The sequence below is a fragment of the Lutra lutra genome, chromosome 8, assembly GCF_902655055.1.
Source record: "Lutra lutra chromosome 8, mLutLut1.2, whole genome shotgun sequence".
NCBI lineage: Eukaryota > Metazoa > Chordata > Mammalia > Carnivora > Mustelidae > Lutra > Lutra lutra.
In genome coordinates, this window is record NC_062285.1 from 4564571 (window position 1) to 4583823 (window position 19253).

Genomic DNA, 19253 nt, shown 5'->3' on the forward strand with positions numbered 1-19253 from the left:
AGGGTCCACGCAATAAGAAGGTGGTCGCACTACAGTCTGGCAAAGCTCTCAGTATGACCCTCAACTTGATGCCTTCAGCCAAGGGTTTCGTGCAATTACCCTCAGATTATCTACCTGAACCCAACACCCTGACCACGTTGGGCAAAGAGGGTACAGATGGAGGACTAAGGCTGCAGTGTAAACACCACAGCTGAATGAGGCACCTGGACAATATCTACCATCAGCTCGAGAGCAACACATAAGGCCAAGTGAGTACCTTTGCAGGGTCTAGTTCACCTGAAGGCTGGTGACTAGTCAGACTAAAATAAACATATGGATAATAAAAATGTGGCTGATGGTTTTAATGCATTTATAACTACTTCTTCCACTTTAAGTTATAACTTGTTTGAAAGTAGGATAGTTTAATTCCAAAAATGAATTCCTTCAAGTGTGCTTTTTAAACTTCAGATTCTTAGGTCATGCCCCCTCCAATCCCCAGAGCTTCTGTACCGCAAGAATCTACATTTTTTAATTTAATTTTTTTATTTTTAAGTAATCTCTACAACCCCAAGATCAAGCACCACACACTCTACCCATGGAGTCAGCCAGGTGCCCCAAGAATCTGCATTTTTTTTTCCTAAACCTTTCCACTGGTTCCAATGCAGCGTTCTGCTGGCTACACTTTGAGAATATCTCTTCAAGGACAGGTTGCTGAGAGAGATCCTTCTCATCTTCTGACCCACAGGAACACAGATGTAAATTTTTGAAAGACCCAAGAATATTCTTGCTTTTTGTTTGCATAAAAAAAAAAAAAAAAAACCGAGACTTTAAAGCCTACCTTTGGAAGAAAGAAAAGAATGATACTGAAATATTCATTATTTAATCAATGTACAAAACATAGACATGGGGGAAATAACATTAATAATTAACATGTTCTCCTTTACACCACAGGAAAGGGAATGGGAAAGCACTGACTTTAGGGTTTCATCGTTTTTTGAAGGAGCAAAGAATAAAGCTAGCTTTCCATTCTAAGAAAAAAAGAAAGAAAGAAAGAAACATGGACATGATCCAAGGCTCAAAGAACCCCAAACCTAGGGGGTCCACAGGTAGCTGGGCTGAACCAACAGACAAGGTACTGACCCATTTGATTTAGAGTTGAGCTTAGGGTCTTGTTTGATTGGGTTTCCAATAGGGTCTTGTTTGATTGGGAAACCCAATCAGGGGGAACCCTACCCTCCAAGGGTACATAACTTCTTGAAAGAAAGCAGAACACTTCAACTTAACACTCATTCTCCTCGGCCACATTTCCATCAGAAACTTTGCCCCATTTCTTCATAATCCTTCTCCAGAGCGGCCAAGTCTTCCCTGGCCTCTGAGAACTCGCCTTCCTCCATGCCCTCCCTGCTGTACCAATGCAGAAATGCCCTCTTGGCATACATGAGGTCGAACTTGTGGTCCAGGCGGGCCCAGGCCTCCACGACGGCCGTGGTGTTGCTCATCATACACACAGCCCGCTGGATCTTGGCCAGGTCCCCTCCTGGGATCACCATGGGTGGCTGGTTGTTGATGCCCACCTTGAAACCAGTCGGACACCAATCCACAAACTGCACAGAGTTCCTTGACTTCATGGCTGCGATGGCTGCATTCACGTCTTTGGGGACCACGTCCCCTCGGTACAGTAGGCAGCAGGCCATGTACTTCCCCAGCCGAGGATCACACTTGACCAGCTGATTGGAGAAGTCAAAGCAAGCAGCGGTGATGTCGGACACAGAGAGCTCCTCATGGTAGGCGTGGTCAGCAGAGATGATGGGGGCCAAGGTTGTCATGGGGAAATGTATTCTTGGATAAGGGACAAGGTTGGTCTGGAATTCAATGAGGTCCACATTCAAGGGCCCCTCAAACCGGAGAGAAGCAGTAATGCAAGATACCGCCTGGCCTATCAGCCTATTAATGCTGACGTAAGAGGGACGCTCGACACCGAGTTTATGGTGGCAGATGTCATAGATGGCCTCGTTGTCCACCATGAATGTGCAGTCTGAGTGTTCCAGGGTGGTGTGCGTGGTGAGGATGGAGTTGTAAGGCTCCACAACAGCGGTGGAGATCCGGGGGGCTGGATAGACAGAGAACTCCAATTTCGTCTTCCTGTTGTATTCTATTGAGAGCTGCTCCATTAAGAGAGATGTAAATCCTGATCCAGTGCCTCCTCCAAAGCTTCGGAAAATCAAAAATCCCTGAAGTCCACTGCACTGCTCTGCCTGGGGAAGCAAAGGAGAGGTGAGACCTGGGCCACATGAACCCTGCAGTGGCAGTGGGGAGACAAGAATTTCCCCCAGACAAAACTTTCAGAAAGGACGACTGTGCCCTTATTAACACCCCAGTAACACACATGAGTGGTTACCTGTGGGGTAGGGGAAGCACTTTAGAATTTCACTATAAACGAAGCATAAATATTCAACTGTCTTTAGCTGCCCTTCACAAATGTATCAGCTTGTGAGCTATAGTTCAGTCTTTCTCAGTAACAAACAAAATGGCCAAATATTGAAGCAACCTACGCCTCCCCCCTCCCCTCAGGAGATGAAGTACCTCTCACCTGTACATCCAGTCTACTATGCAGGTTTAAAAGGCATCGTTTGATTAAGGAGTAAGCCAGACACCAATATGTGTACTAGACAAAGGATTCTCCAGATGCAGGTCCATAAAGAAGAGTTCAAGGTCAGGAACTAGAGTAACTAATCTCCAGGTAGGATGTGTCACCTGTTAACTTCACAAATAATGGAGACTACAGGAAAAGGACAGGTGTCAGGATGCTTTGGAAGTCTGTGAGAAGGTGAGCCATGATGAGTGGGCAGAAGCAAGAGTGGGGGGGGCTAGTCATTACAAAGAAGGACACCCTGCCCTCTGTCACAGCATGGAGGGACCTTAAGGCCATTAGGCCAAGAGAGATAAGTCAGACACAACAGGACAAATACTGTATCATCCCATTCATATAGGTGGAATCGAAAAATGTCCAACTCATAAGAACGGAAAGTAACACAGTATCTTGTGGGGCTGTGGGTAGGGGAAACTGGGAGACGTTGAAGGACACAGACATCCAGCTAGCAGATGAGTCCATTCTGGGGAGCTAACAGACAGCACCGTGGCTCTGGTTAGCAATTCTGTAGGCTTCAAAGTTGCCAAGAGAGTGGATTTTAAATGTTGTCAACACACACACACACACACACACACGTTAACTGCACTGTGGCCATCATTGCGCAGTATCTCAATAAAGCAGTGGGAAAAATCAGTCTTTCTTCATAAATCTAAAAGGGAAGAGAAGATGAGGCTGCAGTGAGCTAAAAGGTTTCTTCCACGCATCCTACATCACGAAGTGTCACCCGGGCCTACACCAAGGTGCTTCCCAGCCTTGAGTGTCTGCGGGAGAGGCTGGGGGCGGTGACCTGGGTGTTGTGTGGAAGACGGATCCCAGGCATTCAGGTACGGGCCCCCACTAGGCAGAAAGGGGCCACTTGCCAGCTTTCGGATCCTCTCGAGCACAAGGTCGATGATCTCGGACCCCACAGAGTAGCGACCACGGGCGTAGTTGTTTGCAGCGTCTTCCTTCCCACTGACGAGCTGCTCTGGGTGGAAGAGTGAGCGGCGCTGGCCGGCTCGAATCCCATCTGCAGAGGGGACATGAGGTCAGCAGGCTCCCTCCATTTGACGGCTAACCCTTTGCCAGTTCAACTGCCAACCCAATGGTGATTTCCCCAGTGTCCCGGTAAAGGAAGGGTTTCAACGGCCGAGCTGGCCTTTCCTCAGTCTAGAACAGTATCATTACTTCCAGACAAATGGAAAGTACATTTTCCCAATGTAGACCCTTTGTTAGTTTCTTACAGCTGGTGTAACAAATTACAACAAACCTGGTGGCTGAAGACAAGAGAAATGTTTTTTCTCACAGTTCAGGAGGCCAGAAGTCCAAAGTGAAGGTGTTGGCAGGGCTGGTTCCTGCCGCAGGTCTCAGGGAGAAGCTGGTCCTCGGCTTGGGGCCACACACTCGTGCCTACCTCCATCACGCATGCCCACTCCCCCAAACTAGGTCCCCTCTTCCTCTCATAAGGACACAGACCCTTGGCGTTATGGCCAACGCCAATCCTGTAGGACCTCAACTTAGAACGTCAGTGGCAAAGACCTTATTTCCAAATAAAGGCATATTCTGAGGTTGTAGGTGGACACATTTTTAGGAGACACTCTTCAAACCCATCACACACCCTGTGATGCTCTGGCATTCTAAGGCCAGTATTTCTATCTACAAATCGCCAACTGAGTGCCAGAAAAAGCAGGGAAAAGCAAACTGATCTAAATTATTACTAGTCCACTTTAAAAGAGGCTTTAACAAAGAAGGTGAGATGAGCTCAAATGTCTTCCCCAACTCGAATGCAGTTGATAAAACCGCAAGTAGCAGGGAAATTGGGGTTAACACGTTGGCAGTCTTCAACACAGCCAAGGGCAACTCCTGCCTGGTCTTCCACCTTTTAAAAACCTGCTCAGCTTGAGAAAATACCAAACACACATCCTCAGGCCCCGGTCCTGCTCCCCAGGCTGAGAATTACCCAGATAGCCCAATTCCTACAGAATTACGCATCCATGTTTGAGGACCAAACAGGCTCAGGGATTGTTGTCCAGCTTACGGCAGGATGCCATGCTGTGCAGCATTCAAGAGCACGTATCTGAGAATCCGTTTCCCAAGTTCACGGTTTCCTTCATCACTTGGCTTTCCAGCAGTTCCTTAGCATCCTTAAATCCCAGTGACCTCACCTCACATATAAAGATAATGTTAAGACCTACCCCCTTGAGCTCCTGTGAGGATTACGTGAGATCGTAGAGCACAATGCATGGCCCATTTGATAACAATTATAAATAATAACGGCACAATTGGCTTCACGACACATACTTATGCTAATGCTGTATTGACTCATCACCAGGTACCTACAGATAGCCCTAGAAGCTCACTGCCTGAGAGGAAACACTCTCCATTTCTAAGAAGGAGATGGCTCTCTCAGTTCACCTTGCTCTCCTGCCCATAACCACGATTTTCTTTTTTTCTTTTTTTTTAAAGATTTTATTTATTTACTTGACAGAGAGAGACACAGCGAGCAAGGGAACACAAGCAGGGGGAATGGGAGAGGGAGAAGCAGGCTTGCCACTGAGCAGGGAGCCCGATGCGGGGCTTGATCCCAGGACCATGGGATCGTGACCTGAGCCGAAGGCAGACTGAGCCACCCAGGGACCCCTTTAGCCATGAATTTCTAACCACAATTTTGCACACCACCAAATGTTTAAATTTACTAAAACTGATTTAAAGGACTCTTAAGTAACATACACATACCAAAAAAGTAACCAAAAGACAAATCAAAAAACCCACCAAAGTGAAGAGCTTTAAAAGATATATTTATAAACAAGATGTAAGTGGGCATATAATTCTGGGTGGACTATTTGCTTCTCACTTACAGCTATAAGGCTGAGTTCAGGCAAAGAAGGGAATTTCTGGAATTTTGGAAGCCTGCTTCTTCATGTCAACATTCAGTGGAGATCTTGAGGGTCATTCATAAATTCTTTCGGTAAAAACCACTCTTGGAGATCAGTGATTACAGCACTACCATTTAGTGCTACCAGTAGCACTACTACCTAAGCTGTCCACTCTCACTTCCTGGCACTTTTTCTACTTTCCTGAGTGACATGAGCATCTGACCCAGCATCCTTAACCAGCACCCTCAGGGCGTTCAGTGGCTTTTAAACATGATTATTTGGCAATCCCTTGCTTCCTTACTTCCAATGCTATTAGCCCCATTCCACTTGAAATCACTCAAAACTGTCCCCCCCCCATCCAAAATCTTAAAGTTGCAAAATCCTTTCTCCAACCAAACTTCCTTACTTCCCCCTGCTCCCCCAAGACCCAGCTCAACAGTCTTTCCAGATTCCTGTCCCCATCACTCTCCTACCCACACCCTGTTCCTGTTCAAGGTGCACGCTCCTCCACACCTCTGGGAAGCTGCCTATGCTGCCCCCTCGGCTGAAGAAGTTTGATGGCTCCCCAGCTGCTCACTCCTTCCTGGGGATACCTTTGCATCTCATGGACATTTCTATTGTTATTAGGTTGCATTGAAGGATATTGGCAATTTTTAGGTAAGAAATAACCAACCATGGACAATTTCATATGCCTCAAATGAACATGCGTGTTGGTGTTGCTACGACCACTTACATTTTCTTCTCCACTAGCTTATGCTGCTTTTTTGTTAGAAGAGAATGGCTTTTTATTAGTTGGCAGACCTAGGGTCAAAACCAGTTCTCCCCTCAACAGTTCAACAACCTAAGGCCAGTTCCATGACTTGCCCAAGACTCAGCTTCTTCATCTGTTAACGGAAAATGGCAACAAGGTTTCCTGACAGAATTGTTGGAAGGATTATAGGAAAATACCTGTGTGGTTCCTTGCTAATAAACAGTGGCTACTGCGGACTGAATGTTTGTGTCTTCCCAGGAGTCACACATTGAAGCCTCCCCGCAGTGTGAGGGTGTTAGAAGGTGGGGCCTTTGGGAGGTGGCTGGGCCAGGGTGGGGCCCTAGTGAATGGGGTTAGTGCCCTTGCAAGGGGTCAGATGTGAGGACACGGTGAGACGGCAGCTGTCTGCAAAACGGGAAGAGAGCGCTCATCGGACACCAGTCAGGCTGCCACGCTGGTCTTGGACTCCCGCCTCCAGACAATGAGAAATAAATTCCCGTAGTTTAAGCCCCCAGTCTACAATATTTTGTTAAAATGGTCTGAACTCACTAGGACAATAGGAGGGAAGGGATGGACATTTGTTCCTCTCTACGCTCATCTCTACCTAGCTGGAATGAATCACTGAATGATATTGAATTCTTTCTCACCTCAACCTGGAGCTCCCAGCATTTTCGTCTTCCACCCCTCCTCCCTTCACGCTAGCTTCACCGGTCTGCTTGCACAGCCTGGCCCTGTGATTAGAAGCATACGCTCGCCGCCAGGCCCACATCCCTGCTCACCCTGTCCACATATCATGGGCACCATCCACCCCAGCTGTGCTCTCTGCCCCTTCAGGCCCACACTCAGCACACCCTTCACACTTTCCTTGACCCTCTGTCCTCTTCTGCAAATGTGTATTATACCTCTTGTCCTTTCTCTGAGTTCTCACACAGCATCACCCTGTTATTCCAATCACAGAACTCCTCAATGAGCACCTTCCTCCTTGACACAAAATCCTCAGTCTCTACCTCAGAGAAGGAGAGGCATGACCCACTCTTTCTGTGCTTTGGGTCCCCTCACTCACTCACTCTGAACCCTCCCTCCACTCCCTCTATGCTTGTTCTGCCTACAAATATCTTCAGTAGAATTCTACTCCATAAACACAATCAAAACTCACCTTTCCTCCATTCTAGAACCATTTGGGCTGGCTTTGAGCGAGACCAGCTACTACCACAGCTTTTGGGTTTTGTCTCTGTAGGATAACTTCTCACTGAACACCTCTGGTTCCCCATCTTTTACCAGGACCAGTCTCTTCACGTGCAAATGGAACTTACCTACTCCCACACACCTAGGACCCCCCCTCTGCGATTCCTACCTCATTTATCAATCTCATTATTCAAACAGTGAAATGTGGCTGCCATCTCTGAATTCTCTCTAGAACATTCACTGACATAATCTGTTGCTCTTGTTTTAGATGGAAGTCTCTCAAATCTGTGTTTTCTTCTCCATTCTCCATTCATACATCACAAAAACCTTGTAACTTTCTCCAGTCTACTCTCTTTCTAGATTAGTACCTGGCACATAGCAGGTGCTAAAGAAATGTTGTATACATTAATGAATAAATCTCTGTGATTAACATTACTGAAGTATAATTCTCAATCTGTCTTTTCCTTGCTCTAAAATCTTTATTGGCCCCCTATTTGTTATGAGATTCACACCACACAAATTATTCAAAGAAATCCCATAGCCGGCCTCCACTCCAGTTCACATCTCCTGTGAGTCTGCTGTATCAACATCTTCTCCCTTTTCAAGCTGAAACAATATGTTTTCCATCCTCTCTCACCTGTGAACTGTTAAACAACTCTTACCCAGCCTTCGAGACTCAGATGGAGTATCACTTTGTGCACAAAGTCCTTTCTGGTCTCTTCCGGAGAGGTAAGGTTCATGTCCTCACTTCCTTCAGATCCCTACATGTCACCCTCTCTACAAGGACTTCCTCGGCATCCCTTAGGAAAAAAGCACCTCCCACCACTCACACAACGTTCCCTATCCCTGTGGCCCTGCTTTATTCTTCTCCAAGCCACTGATGACCATCAGGCATCCCACCAGAATGGAGGGTCCATGAAGACTCAGCGTATATACACCTCCAATGTCAAGAATAGTGCCTTGCATGCATGAGGCTCTCTTATTTGCTGAATAAAACAAGGAAAAAACAGTGCCTTCTCCTAAAACCTGGAGCTTATGCCTCTCTGTTTGGGCCAGTTCCAGATCCTCAAAACTGCCCTCTCTCTATGCTGTTTTCTAGAGGATTGGGGAATTTCTTCTGGTCTCTTCCTGCCATGTATCTCTGCCCTGACATGCTTATTAGCTTCTGATTCCAGATCCTCAGCCTCCTATTTGCCTAGCATCCTCAGATAGGCACAAGTTAAAACGCCTGCCACAACATTCCGGACACTGAGATGTGGCCTCTCACACTACTTCTTTAGCTACATTCACCAAAGTCCTCTGGGGACATATTCTACTCTGCCCAGGTTTCTAGATACGAGACTAGCTAAAGTTCACAGCTGCAAATCCCTATTTGTCTGAAACAAAAATTCAGATATTCTCTTCAGGCACTTAGAGCTCAAGTCGGAAGACAACATAACTGCCTCTCCTGGCCTCCATGCGAATCTCAGCAGTTCCTGAAGCCACCAGTATTTCCTTATTTTTCATCCTTTCACATCCAGCAAACACGGAAACTGCACATAGGAATCCTGGCTGAGGCAGTCCTTACCCTCCCCTCATACTAACACTCCATCTTTTCCTTGCCTTGGTCGTTGATCTACTTTTGCCATCAGTTACCTGATCTGACCTGGTTCCGATAAGGAAATGAAATCCAATCCACTGTGTACAGATTGCATTCTCCGAAGATGGCCACAAGAATGCTTTCCATTTCTTGTGTGCTTCTAGAACCTCGCTCTTCCCACATCAAGAGGTGAGGTCCACTATTCCTCCCCTGGGTGGATCTCTGTAATGGTTTCAAGCCATCAAACAGCAACAGTGACACACTGGGACTTCTGAAGCTAGATTACAAAAAGGCCAAGGGCTTCTGCCTTGTGCTCAGGTGAGGCTTGCTCTTGGAACTGAGCTGCTACGCCATGTTTCTGGACAAGATACTACAAAGTCTGCTATTAATAATCATAAAATTATACTGATTTCTCAAAGTTAAGATTTCTCTGATTCCTTGCCTCTTCAGAATCATGTTCAGGTAATGCCAAATTTCAGATTCTTTGTTGGAATCTTCTAGCAACTGGCTTTCAAATCCAAGAAAAGACTTAATCTTCTGCAACAACAGACGTGTGGAGAAACTAAAAAGGTTTGAATTTGTTTCATCACACAGAGAAAGAAGGCTAAGCGAGTACTCCCTTTGGGTAGGTTTCATGCCGATCGCCTTAAGTGGTCACAAACGAACTTCTAGATCTAAAAAATATCCGCATGATCCTATTCAGACAGATTCACACAATCTGGTGAGCCCACCTCTGGTAATGGATTTGTTTGCTTGGAGTGCGGACCTGGTTATGTACAGTTGAATGCAAGCCTTACATTACCTATAACAACGGGATCCAGATCCATGAGGAGTGCTCTGGGCACGTGCTTCCCAGCTCTCGTCTCACGAAAGAAGGTATTGAAAGATGCATCCATGTGCTCCATGCTCCCACTTTCCAGCTGATCCCTTCTACTACAGAGAACAGCGCCGTCTGGCTGGATTCCATGTTCCAGGCAATAGAGTTCCCAGCAAGCATCCCCAATCTGGACGCCAGCTTGGCCAATGTGGATGGAAAGGCACTCCCTCTGAAACAAGCCGTAGGAGGTGAGAACCAACAGCCCTTGGAGGTCACATGAGCTTGGTCACTCAGTAATGCTGCTCACAATCAACAGAAACCAAGCTTGCAGAAGCCAAGGAGAGAAATGTATGAGAAGGCTAATTAAGTGTCTCATGGAAACCAAAGCCCAGGGCACAGGTACGCTCTCAGAACAAATGAACCAAGGACTCCCATTTTCCTGAAAGATTTCTTTCAGCATCATAATTTAAGGACTTACTGAATAACAGGCGAAGCATGTGAGTTAAGAATATATATCCATAATATATTATACATGTATAAAATCAAGCTGCCTCACCCAGAAAAATCTTAGCTAGTTACTGGAAAGGAATAAAACCAAAAATCAATGTATAACCCTGACCTATATTAAAACCCATTGCACTTAAAGATGTTACTTTTTCACATCTTGAGGTTTTATATTTACTATGCATATGTGTTCGAAAGAAGAAAGGATGTTCTCAGCAAAATTTACCAAGGAAACATGTAATAGATTTCACAACCCAAAAATGTAAAAACTCAATAATGCAAAAAGCAAACAAGAATAATGGTTTATAAAAGATGATTGATATGTAGTTCTTCATATTAAGGGCTATCAATAGGGCAATTTTACATACATTAATTAAAAAAAAACTTGCAGAGCATCTGGCTGGCTCAGTCGGTAGAGTGACTATTGATCTCAGGGTTGTAAGTTCGACTTCATGTTAGATGAAGAAATTATTTAAAAATAAAATCTTTGAAAACCCAAACAAACACTTGAGATAGCCAGTAGAGAAATAGGCAGATGACATACACAAATGAATTATTAAAATTAATAATAAATGAATTATTTTTAAAAATTGAAAAACCCAAGGATTTAGGCACAAGGGAATTCACAGTATTATTTATAAGAGGGAGAATCAAGAACCAATCTACATTCATTTATTGTTGGGCATTTGAAGAAAAGTTATGCAACCCTTAAAAGTTTACCCCCCAAATTTTATGACATGGGAAAAGCTTATGATAAAACGGAGGTAAGAGGCATATAAGTTGTATAACTGTATATAAAGTATGACATCAAATACATTAAAAAATAAGCAGAGAAAAAGAACCTTAAAATGCATCAAATATTAACTATCTTTATACCTGGGCAGTGAATATTTTTTCCTTGTTCGGACTCCAGTGTTGTCCCTCACCCTCATCAGCCTCCACTCCCCCATCCCACGTTTAAATCACCATTCACGTCCTTCTTCTTTTTTTTTTTTTTTAAGATTTTATTTATTTATTTGACAGAGAGAAATCACAAGTAAGCAGAGAGGCAGGCAGAGAGAGAGGAGGAAGCAGGCTCCCTGCTGAGCAGAAAGCCCGATGTGGGGCTCGAACCCAGGACCTGGGATCATGACCTGAGCCGAAGGCAGCGGCTTAACCCACTGAGCCACCCAGGCGCCCCTTCTTTTTTTTTTTTTTTAAAGATTTTATTTATTTATTTGACAGAGAGAGAGATCACAAGTAGGCAGAGAGGCAGGCAGAGAGAGGAGGAAGCAGGCTCCCTGCTGAGCAGAGAGCCCGATGCCGGGCTCGATCCCAGGACCCTGAGATCATGACCTGAGCCAAAGGCAGAGGCTTAACCCACTGAACCACCCAGGCGCCCCTCACATCCTTCTTTTTAAAGGCCAACAACTGTTTTGGACATTTAAACAGACACAAATATGTACTCATCTAAGAGAAGGAAAGAAAAGACCCAGAAAAACCACAAGGGCAGCATTCACACATTTGAATGTTGTGGGGTTTTGATTGCCAGCGGGCATGGGACAAGTCTGTGCAGGAGGGCTCGTAGGCTCCCCTTCCAGCTGTTAGCCTGGTGAGCCGATCAGCAGCCCTGCCCTTGTCCAGGCTGCTCTTCCACTGGACAAGGTCTGAGATCAACCACGAAAAGACCACTAGTCCAGGGAGGGAGGGAGGGAGCTCTCGCTGGTCACAGCCCTGCCATCCGACCTGGACTCTGTTCCTGCTCCACCACATCACGCCCTTGCACTCCGTCTCCTCGATTCACAAGGACTAACAGCCCTCTCTGTTTTATGAGGAATTCAAGTTCACTACTGGAGTAGAACTCCCCCCGCCCCACGCCTTCTCCATGCAACTACGGGTCTCTCACGACAAAGTCTGTGAACTCAATTCAGAAAGCACCTCACCCAGGATCCCAACCTCTGTCCAGCACAGAAAAAATCAAACAGCATGCTCCATCATAAACGAGCTTCTAACATGCTTGTCTGGAAAGCACGGCTTCCTTCCTCCCACACCTGCTGGACTGCAAACGATCTCAGTACAGTACAGCTACTGTAATCAGATCAAAACTCCCTAGATTTAGGTAAAAATGCTGAACAGGGGGTTCATTTCATGGTTTCCCCATCTTTTGAGCCACTTACAAGTCAGTTTCTCTCACAGCACCCCCAGCTTACCAGCCAGGCTATGGCGGGTGCACACGCATCTGCTCCAAGTACTCAGAGAAAAAATAATCACCAACGTGGAAAAGCAGTTGCTGCTCTTTACACAGTCTGTTACCCAAGGGGTTCAGACATAGGCGTGGTATGGTCCTTTTCAAACTTGACAGGAACACTTGGCTCAAGAAGGAACAGTCACGCCCTTCCCAGTTTGAGAAGCAGCTGAGTTTATGACTTAACTGTGTCCCAGGGCACAGAAGGCTATTTTCACCTTCTTCTCTTAGCCAGTCCCTCCTTTCCAAACTATCTGTTAAAACATTAGCCACACTAGGGGCGCCTGGGTTGCTCTGTGGGTAAAGCCTCTGCTCTAGGCTCAGGTCATGATCTCAGGGTCCTGGGATCGAGCCCCACATCAGGCTCTCTGCTCAGAAGGGAGCCTGCTTCCCGTCCCCCACCCTCAGCCTACCTGAGATCTCTCTCTCTCTGTCAAATAAATAAATAAAATCTTTTAAAACTGCCCATTCAATATTGATATTATCAATCACAGCACATTAGCTGCCACAATGTTTATCTAAATTACTAGGAAGGCACAATTTTCTAATTAACTTTTTATTTTGAAATAAAGATAAGCAGTAGATTCATACACGGTTTTAAGAAAGAATGAAGATCTCATGTACCCCGTACCCATTTTCCACCCTGTTAGTATCTTGCCAGGTGATACTGAAAAATACCATCCCCAGAATGAAATTTAGTCAAGCAACAGAATGTTTCCATGACTGCAGGGATCCCTCATGTAGGAAGGCATGATTTTTAAGAGCAAAATAACTTCAATATCCTTAAAATGTTGGAGAGAAAGAGTCTAAGGGAGTGAGAATATCAGATAAGAAAGCAGTATGAAAGGCTGTTTCCATTTAAGAATTTAAAATTCTAAGACACCAAAAACTACAGGAACTAGCACATAAGACATTAAAGGGAGAGTGGATCTTAAGAGATGATCCCCAAACAGGAATTACCGTAAGTAACTATGTTCATTGTTGTCCCCCAAGAACGAAACTCAAGAGAGGATGAGGAGATGGCCATGCACTTTACCCTGTCGTGCATTTATGAGTCTAGCCATGATGACCTGGGTCTGAAGTCCCCAGAAACTCTAAACGCATAGCTAAAAGTGGAGCAATTGGTTTCTACAGAAAAATCAGCACAGCAGGTCCAAAACAAGTGTAGAACTAAAGGAAGGAAGGGTTCCTGTTTCACTACTTCGCTTAAAAGCAGGGAACAAACTGCAAATTCACTAAGCTTTTCCTAAAAGCAGCAAAACTACAGGTGAACAGACCAGAGCTTCTCCAAGTCTCCCTCACACACAGTTACCAAAAGAAACAAATGTCTCCTTAAAAATTATTTCTCTTGTACTAAGAATGTATTAAGGATGGTCTGGCAGGGAAGAGGGCCAAATTCAGTTAGTAAAATTTGCTACAAAACCACAGCAACACTGATAACCACGTCCAAGGACCCCAGCCGCTTACCATGCTGATCTGGAGGTGCCCCCGCTGGCCCTCGGTAATGACCAAGCCGAAGGCCCAGGTGGACTTTATCACGGGGCAGGAAATGACTCCAGCTGAAGTCTGTGACACCTGCTTCACTTAAAGCAGTACAGCCCCTTCCTGAATTTCCCATTCTCTGCCCCAAAGCAGCGATGCGGGACCCGAACAGCCTGAGATAACTCTGTGTACAACTACAGGTGATGTCATTAGAGCGTACCCAAATCTACTTCCAACTTAAACCTGTTCTGGTTAAAAATAAAAATTGTCTTCTTAAAAAGATCCTCCTGGATTAAGAATGTATTAAGCATGGATGGGGAAAGAGTAGGAATCAAATTCGATGCAATAGCAAATAGCTTTTTCTAGCGCATAAGGACTACATGAATATCTTCCCTTTAAATAAGATTCAAACAATTCCTAGGACAGAGGGCAAACCAAGAAAGTGTCCTTTTTACCTCTCACCTCCTACTCATGTGCCTTGACTGTGACCACCACTTCCAAATGTATGGGGATTTTCTACGTTTTGGTTATTCCTAATTTTATTATTTGTTCTATTTTAAATTGTGATATTATTATAGATAACATACACTTATACTGTTATTTTTGGTTATTTGAATTAAGATCAGAGAACATACTCTAAATGATTTCTCTCTTTATATATTTGTCAAGACAACCTTCATGTTCTGCTATATGGTCAATTTTTGAAAATGTTCTGTGAATGCTTCAAAAGAATGTATTCTGTAGTTTGTCGGATGCAATGTTTTAGATACACATTTCAAACTGATTTACTGTGTAGTCTAAATTTTGAGTATTGATTCCTTTTAAAGATGTGTCAAATTTTCCCATTATGATTGTTGATTTGTTTATTGTTTCTCTGACAATTTTTGTTTTATATATTCTGAGGCTATGTTAATAAGAACATGTAAATTTTAAATTGTGAGATATTCTAAGGAACGAAATATTCTATCACTTTAAAATGACTATATCTATGAATGATTTTGCCTTAAATTCTTTATTACTGAATAGTAGTATTACTACTTCAATATTATTTTCTTGGTTAGTGTCTGAATGATGTATTTTCTATCATTTTGCATTCTTAAGAATTTAAAAACCTTTCAGAATTCTCATATTTTTGATGTGTCCTTTGTAAGTTTACATTACAAAAATTATGGGATATTTTCCTATTTATCTTTTAATTGAAGAATTTAGTCCATTACATCAATGTAATAACTAATAAAGCTGGGTTTAGATATCTTATTTTGTGCTTTTATCTTATATCTGTTTGTCCCCATGTTCTAGGTTATCTGTTGGCACCCTTTCTTTTGTGCCAATGACATGTATTTAAGCCAAGATGGCATTATTGTTGTTGTTTCATAAAAATCAATGTTTATTTTACCACTTTCTTTGCTTTTCATTCCTTCTCCTACTTTTTTTCTTCTGTTTGAAGTAAATCATTTAGAATTCCTTGAGTGAGGTCTTTCAATTACTTTTTTTTCCTTTTGTATCAAATGCCTTTATTTCACCCACCTTCCTGAAAGATATCTCATCAGGTTTGGATTCTGTGCCAGCATTTCTCCCTGAGACCACTGGCTTCTGGCCCCTGCTCCTGCCTACAAGAAGTTGTCAGTAGAAGAGTTGCTCTCTTTAAGGTCTCTCTGGCTGCATTAGAATTTATCTTTGTCTTTGGCTTCTTTAGTTTTACCATAATTGTCTTTATGTGCATTTCTTTATCTGTTTGGCTTTGGATTTGTTGGATCTAATGATCTGTAGATTCATGTCTTTCTTAATTTTAGAGTTCTCAGCCATGATATTTTTTGAGTATTGCTTTCCTCCCATTTTGTCTTTCCTTTTTGTTAGACATCTTTATATACCTTATACGTCTCTGAACATCTATTTGCAATCTCTTTGTATCTCTGTGTTACATCCTGCTTAATTTCTCCAGCTATCTTCCCCTTTATCCATTGTCTTTTTTGGGCTTTACCTAATCTTTTTTTAAAGTCACGCACTAAGTTGTCAATTGTAATGACTATATTTTTCATTTTTTTGAAGATTTTTTTATTAAACCTACTACATCCAGTTTTTTTTTTTTGGGGGGGGGCGGTCAGTGATTGACTATTTCCCCAAGATATCTTCCATCTTGTCTTCTATTTGTTCAGACATAGTAACTGTAGATGTTTCCTTCTAACTGATTATTCCATGAAACAAACATCTTTGCAGGTCTGTTTCCTCTGTCAGTTATTTTTTCTGATTCATACCAACACTGGCTTTTTTCCCCCCTCCTTATGTACTTGTATTTGACTGTGTAGTTCTGGTTTTCTTTGAGAACTTATTTGAAGGGAGTCTTTGAGGTCTGGAATGAACATGTTTCTCCAGAGACAATTTGCGTTTACTTCTGCAAGTCATCTAGGGGGCGTTATCTGTTTAAATTGATTCACTGAAGTTTTATTTTTCAGACTATCCAAGTGAAGTGATTTTAGGTTACCTTTTGGTCTAGGGCCATCTTGTGGTTATAATTCTGAGAGGCAACCCTCCCAATGTCCTGCTCTGCTCAACACCAGAGGAAAAACCTTGTCATCTCTTGGGTGTTGAGTGGCCTTACCCTTACTCTATAAGTATTTGGGGAGTTCAACTTTATGAAGGAGGATCTCCTATGAAACTATCTTGGGTTGGGCATTGATTCCTCTTCCTTGGACCCTGTTTGGCAAGCAACTTTAACACAAGAAGGAGTTTCTGGCCTGCATGTATCTCTCTCATTTCCTCAGGAATTGGCCTTGAAATGCTCTAGTGTCTTTTTCATCAGTGCTTTTGATATGTTCTTTTGTGTGTTAGTCGGCATTTTTAGTTTCACTTAGTGGTCAAAGGGGTCCAGCTAACTTATCCCATCATATTACTGGAGCTAGAACTCCAATTGCTTATTTTTAAACCTGTTGTGGATGTGTCTCTTGTAAGGATAGTGAGAGTCTCTGTCTCTCAGTGCAAAAATGTAGTGTGTTCACATTGCTCGTGATTACCAATATGCCTGAGTATATTCTTGCCTTACTTTACATTTTTCACTGACTAGGCTTTTTTTCTTTTCTTACTTTCCTCCAATTTGATAGACTGATTGAATTTCCTTTGCACACCACAATTTTTTCTAGTGGTTTGTAAGTTATAGCTCATTTCCCAGTATTTCTGTTACTCTCAAATTTTTAATATGCAAATTTGATTATATTTGTTAATTTATATATTATTTTAATCTTATATATTTTAGTCTTTTAGAAATCTATTACCCACAAAAACATGCACGCACGTGTGCATACACACACACACACACACACACACACATTTTCAGTCTTCCCCCTTTGTAAAAAAATTTTTAAAGATTTTAAGTAATCCCTAAGCCCAATGCAGGGATTGAATTTATAATCCTGAAATCAAAAGTAGTATGCTCCACTGACTGAGTCAGCCAGGTACCCCTCAATCTTCCCCTTTTATGCCATCCTCACATCTCTTGCTTCCAAAATTGATATTATCTGGAATTTTGGTGTCACTAAAGTAATTTTTTACACTAGCCATTAAAAATTATTTAGGCATAAGTATAAATTGTACTGGCTTCTTTATATACTACTGCTTCCTGTAACCCACTTAATTCTTTCTCATTGGATTTATTAGTCATGTTGCTGGATTATACATGCAAGTAATTCTTTCAGTTATGTGGATGGTACATTTGATAGGTTCCTGCAGATTCACGAATGTGTTCACCTTTTCTTCCCCCTTAAATAATAACAATGTGTTTGAATATGGAATTTTAGGTTCCAAACCATATGTCCTCAAACCTCTGAAGATACTGGCCATTATTCCTTCTTTCCATTAAAAAATATTACACTGCTCTGATTCTTTGTTCCTTATAGACAGGCTTTCTTTGAGAACTTTTATAATTTTTCTCTTTATTTCTTTGAACATGAAAATTTCCATGATGTGGTTCTATGTAATCTTTTTAAAATCACCTCGTTCCGTACTTGGAGGATACTTCTAATACTCAGGTCTTACTCTTTCTTGGGCCTGGGCTTTTTAATTTAGTTATTTCTCCTCTCCATACTTCCTGTTCTCTCTCCTGGACTCTAGTTAGATAAAAGTTGAAACTTTTAGTGTTGCCCTTTTGTCTCTATATTCTTCTTTCATATTTTCCTTTCCCTGGGTCTTTGCATTGTGTTCTTGGAAAATTCTTCAGCTAGAACTTTGGCCAATTGATTTGCCTTTCATATGTGTGGGTTCTGCTATCGATGTGTCTTTTGGTTTAGTTTTATTTTATCCTATTTTATAGAATTTTTTAAAGATTTTATTTATTTATTTGAGAGAGAGAGAGAGAGGGCACAAGCAGGTGGAAGGGCAGAGGGAGAGGGAGAAGCAGACTCCCACAGAACTGGGAACCCTATGTGGGCTCCATCCCAGGACCCTGAGATCATGACCTGAGCCGAAAGCAGATGCTCAACTGACTGAGCCACCCAGGTGCCCCATTTATTTTTATTTTAAGTGACCAGAATTTTAGTGTATTTTCTTTTCATGCCTGAATTGGCATTTCACCTCTCCCTTTGAAGTCTGCTGTTTGTGTTTGTGAAGTCTTCTGTTTCTTTCTTTGTGTTCTAATTCTTTCCCCTTTAGGATTTTGATGTCCCTCTCATTGTGAAGGTTTTCCTTAAATCTTTTAACAGTCATGGTTTTATCTTTTATCCTGTTTTGTCTTAGACCTCTGTTTGCCTGCCTGTGGGTGCTATTTTCTATAGCCTGTTTCTGGTGATAAAGGTGGAAGGTTGGAATGTACTGCTGGAGTGGCTTCTATCTGTCTTCTGCTTTCGTGTTCCCCATCTTCCCTGGAATAGTCCTGAAGCACTGCTCCATCTCTCCAGCTTTGGGTCCCCACTCACTGCTTTAGTCAATGGACAAGTAGACTTTGCAAGCAGAGGAGGGGGAAGAGGCTAGTTGACTCACCTGCTCCAAATGTACCTTCCAATTTAATGATTCCAAATCATTAAAACTCCTTCTGCATCTTGTATCTGTTGATTCTGCATGGGGAGCTCCTTTAATCATGTGTACTCCAGCAGTTTTCTCCTGAATTTATGAGTTCTACTTGTCACAAAATTTGATCTTCATAAAGTCAGTCCCATCTGTCTCTATCTGCCAATAATCCCCCAAATTTTTAGGGTTCTGGTAGTTCCATATAATAAAGGCAAAGAATAAGCCAGTTTCA

The 19253-nt window shown here is 42.9% G+C and overlaps 1 protein-coding gene across 1 annotated transcript; it reads right to left on the reverse strand.

The window, feature by feature from the left end:
- Positions 1-1192: 1192 nt before the first annotated feature.
- Positions 1193-14068, reverse strand: TUBAL3 (tubulin alpha like 3). The gene is given in 5 exon segments (XM_047740770.1): positions 1193-1295; positions 1297-2234; positions 3490-3638; positions 9802-10045; positions 14012-14068. Coding segments are annotated over 5 exon segments (1371 nt in total). The 5' UTR covers positions 14015-14068; the 3' UTR covers positions 1193-1258.
- Between the last annotated feature and the right edge of the window lie 5185 nt (positions 14069-19253).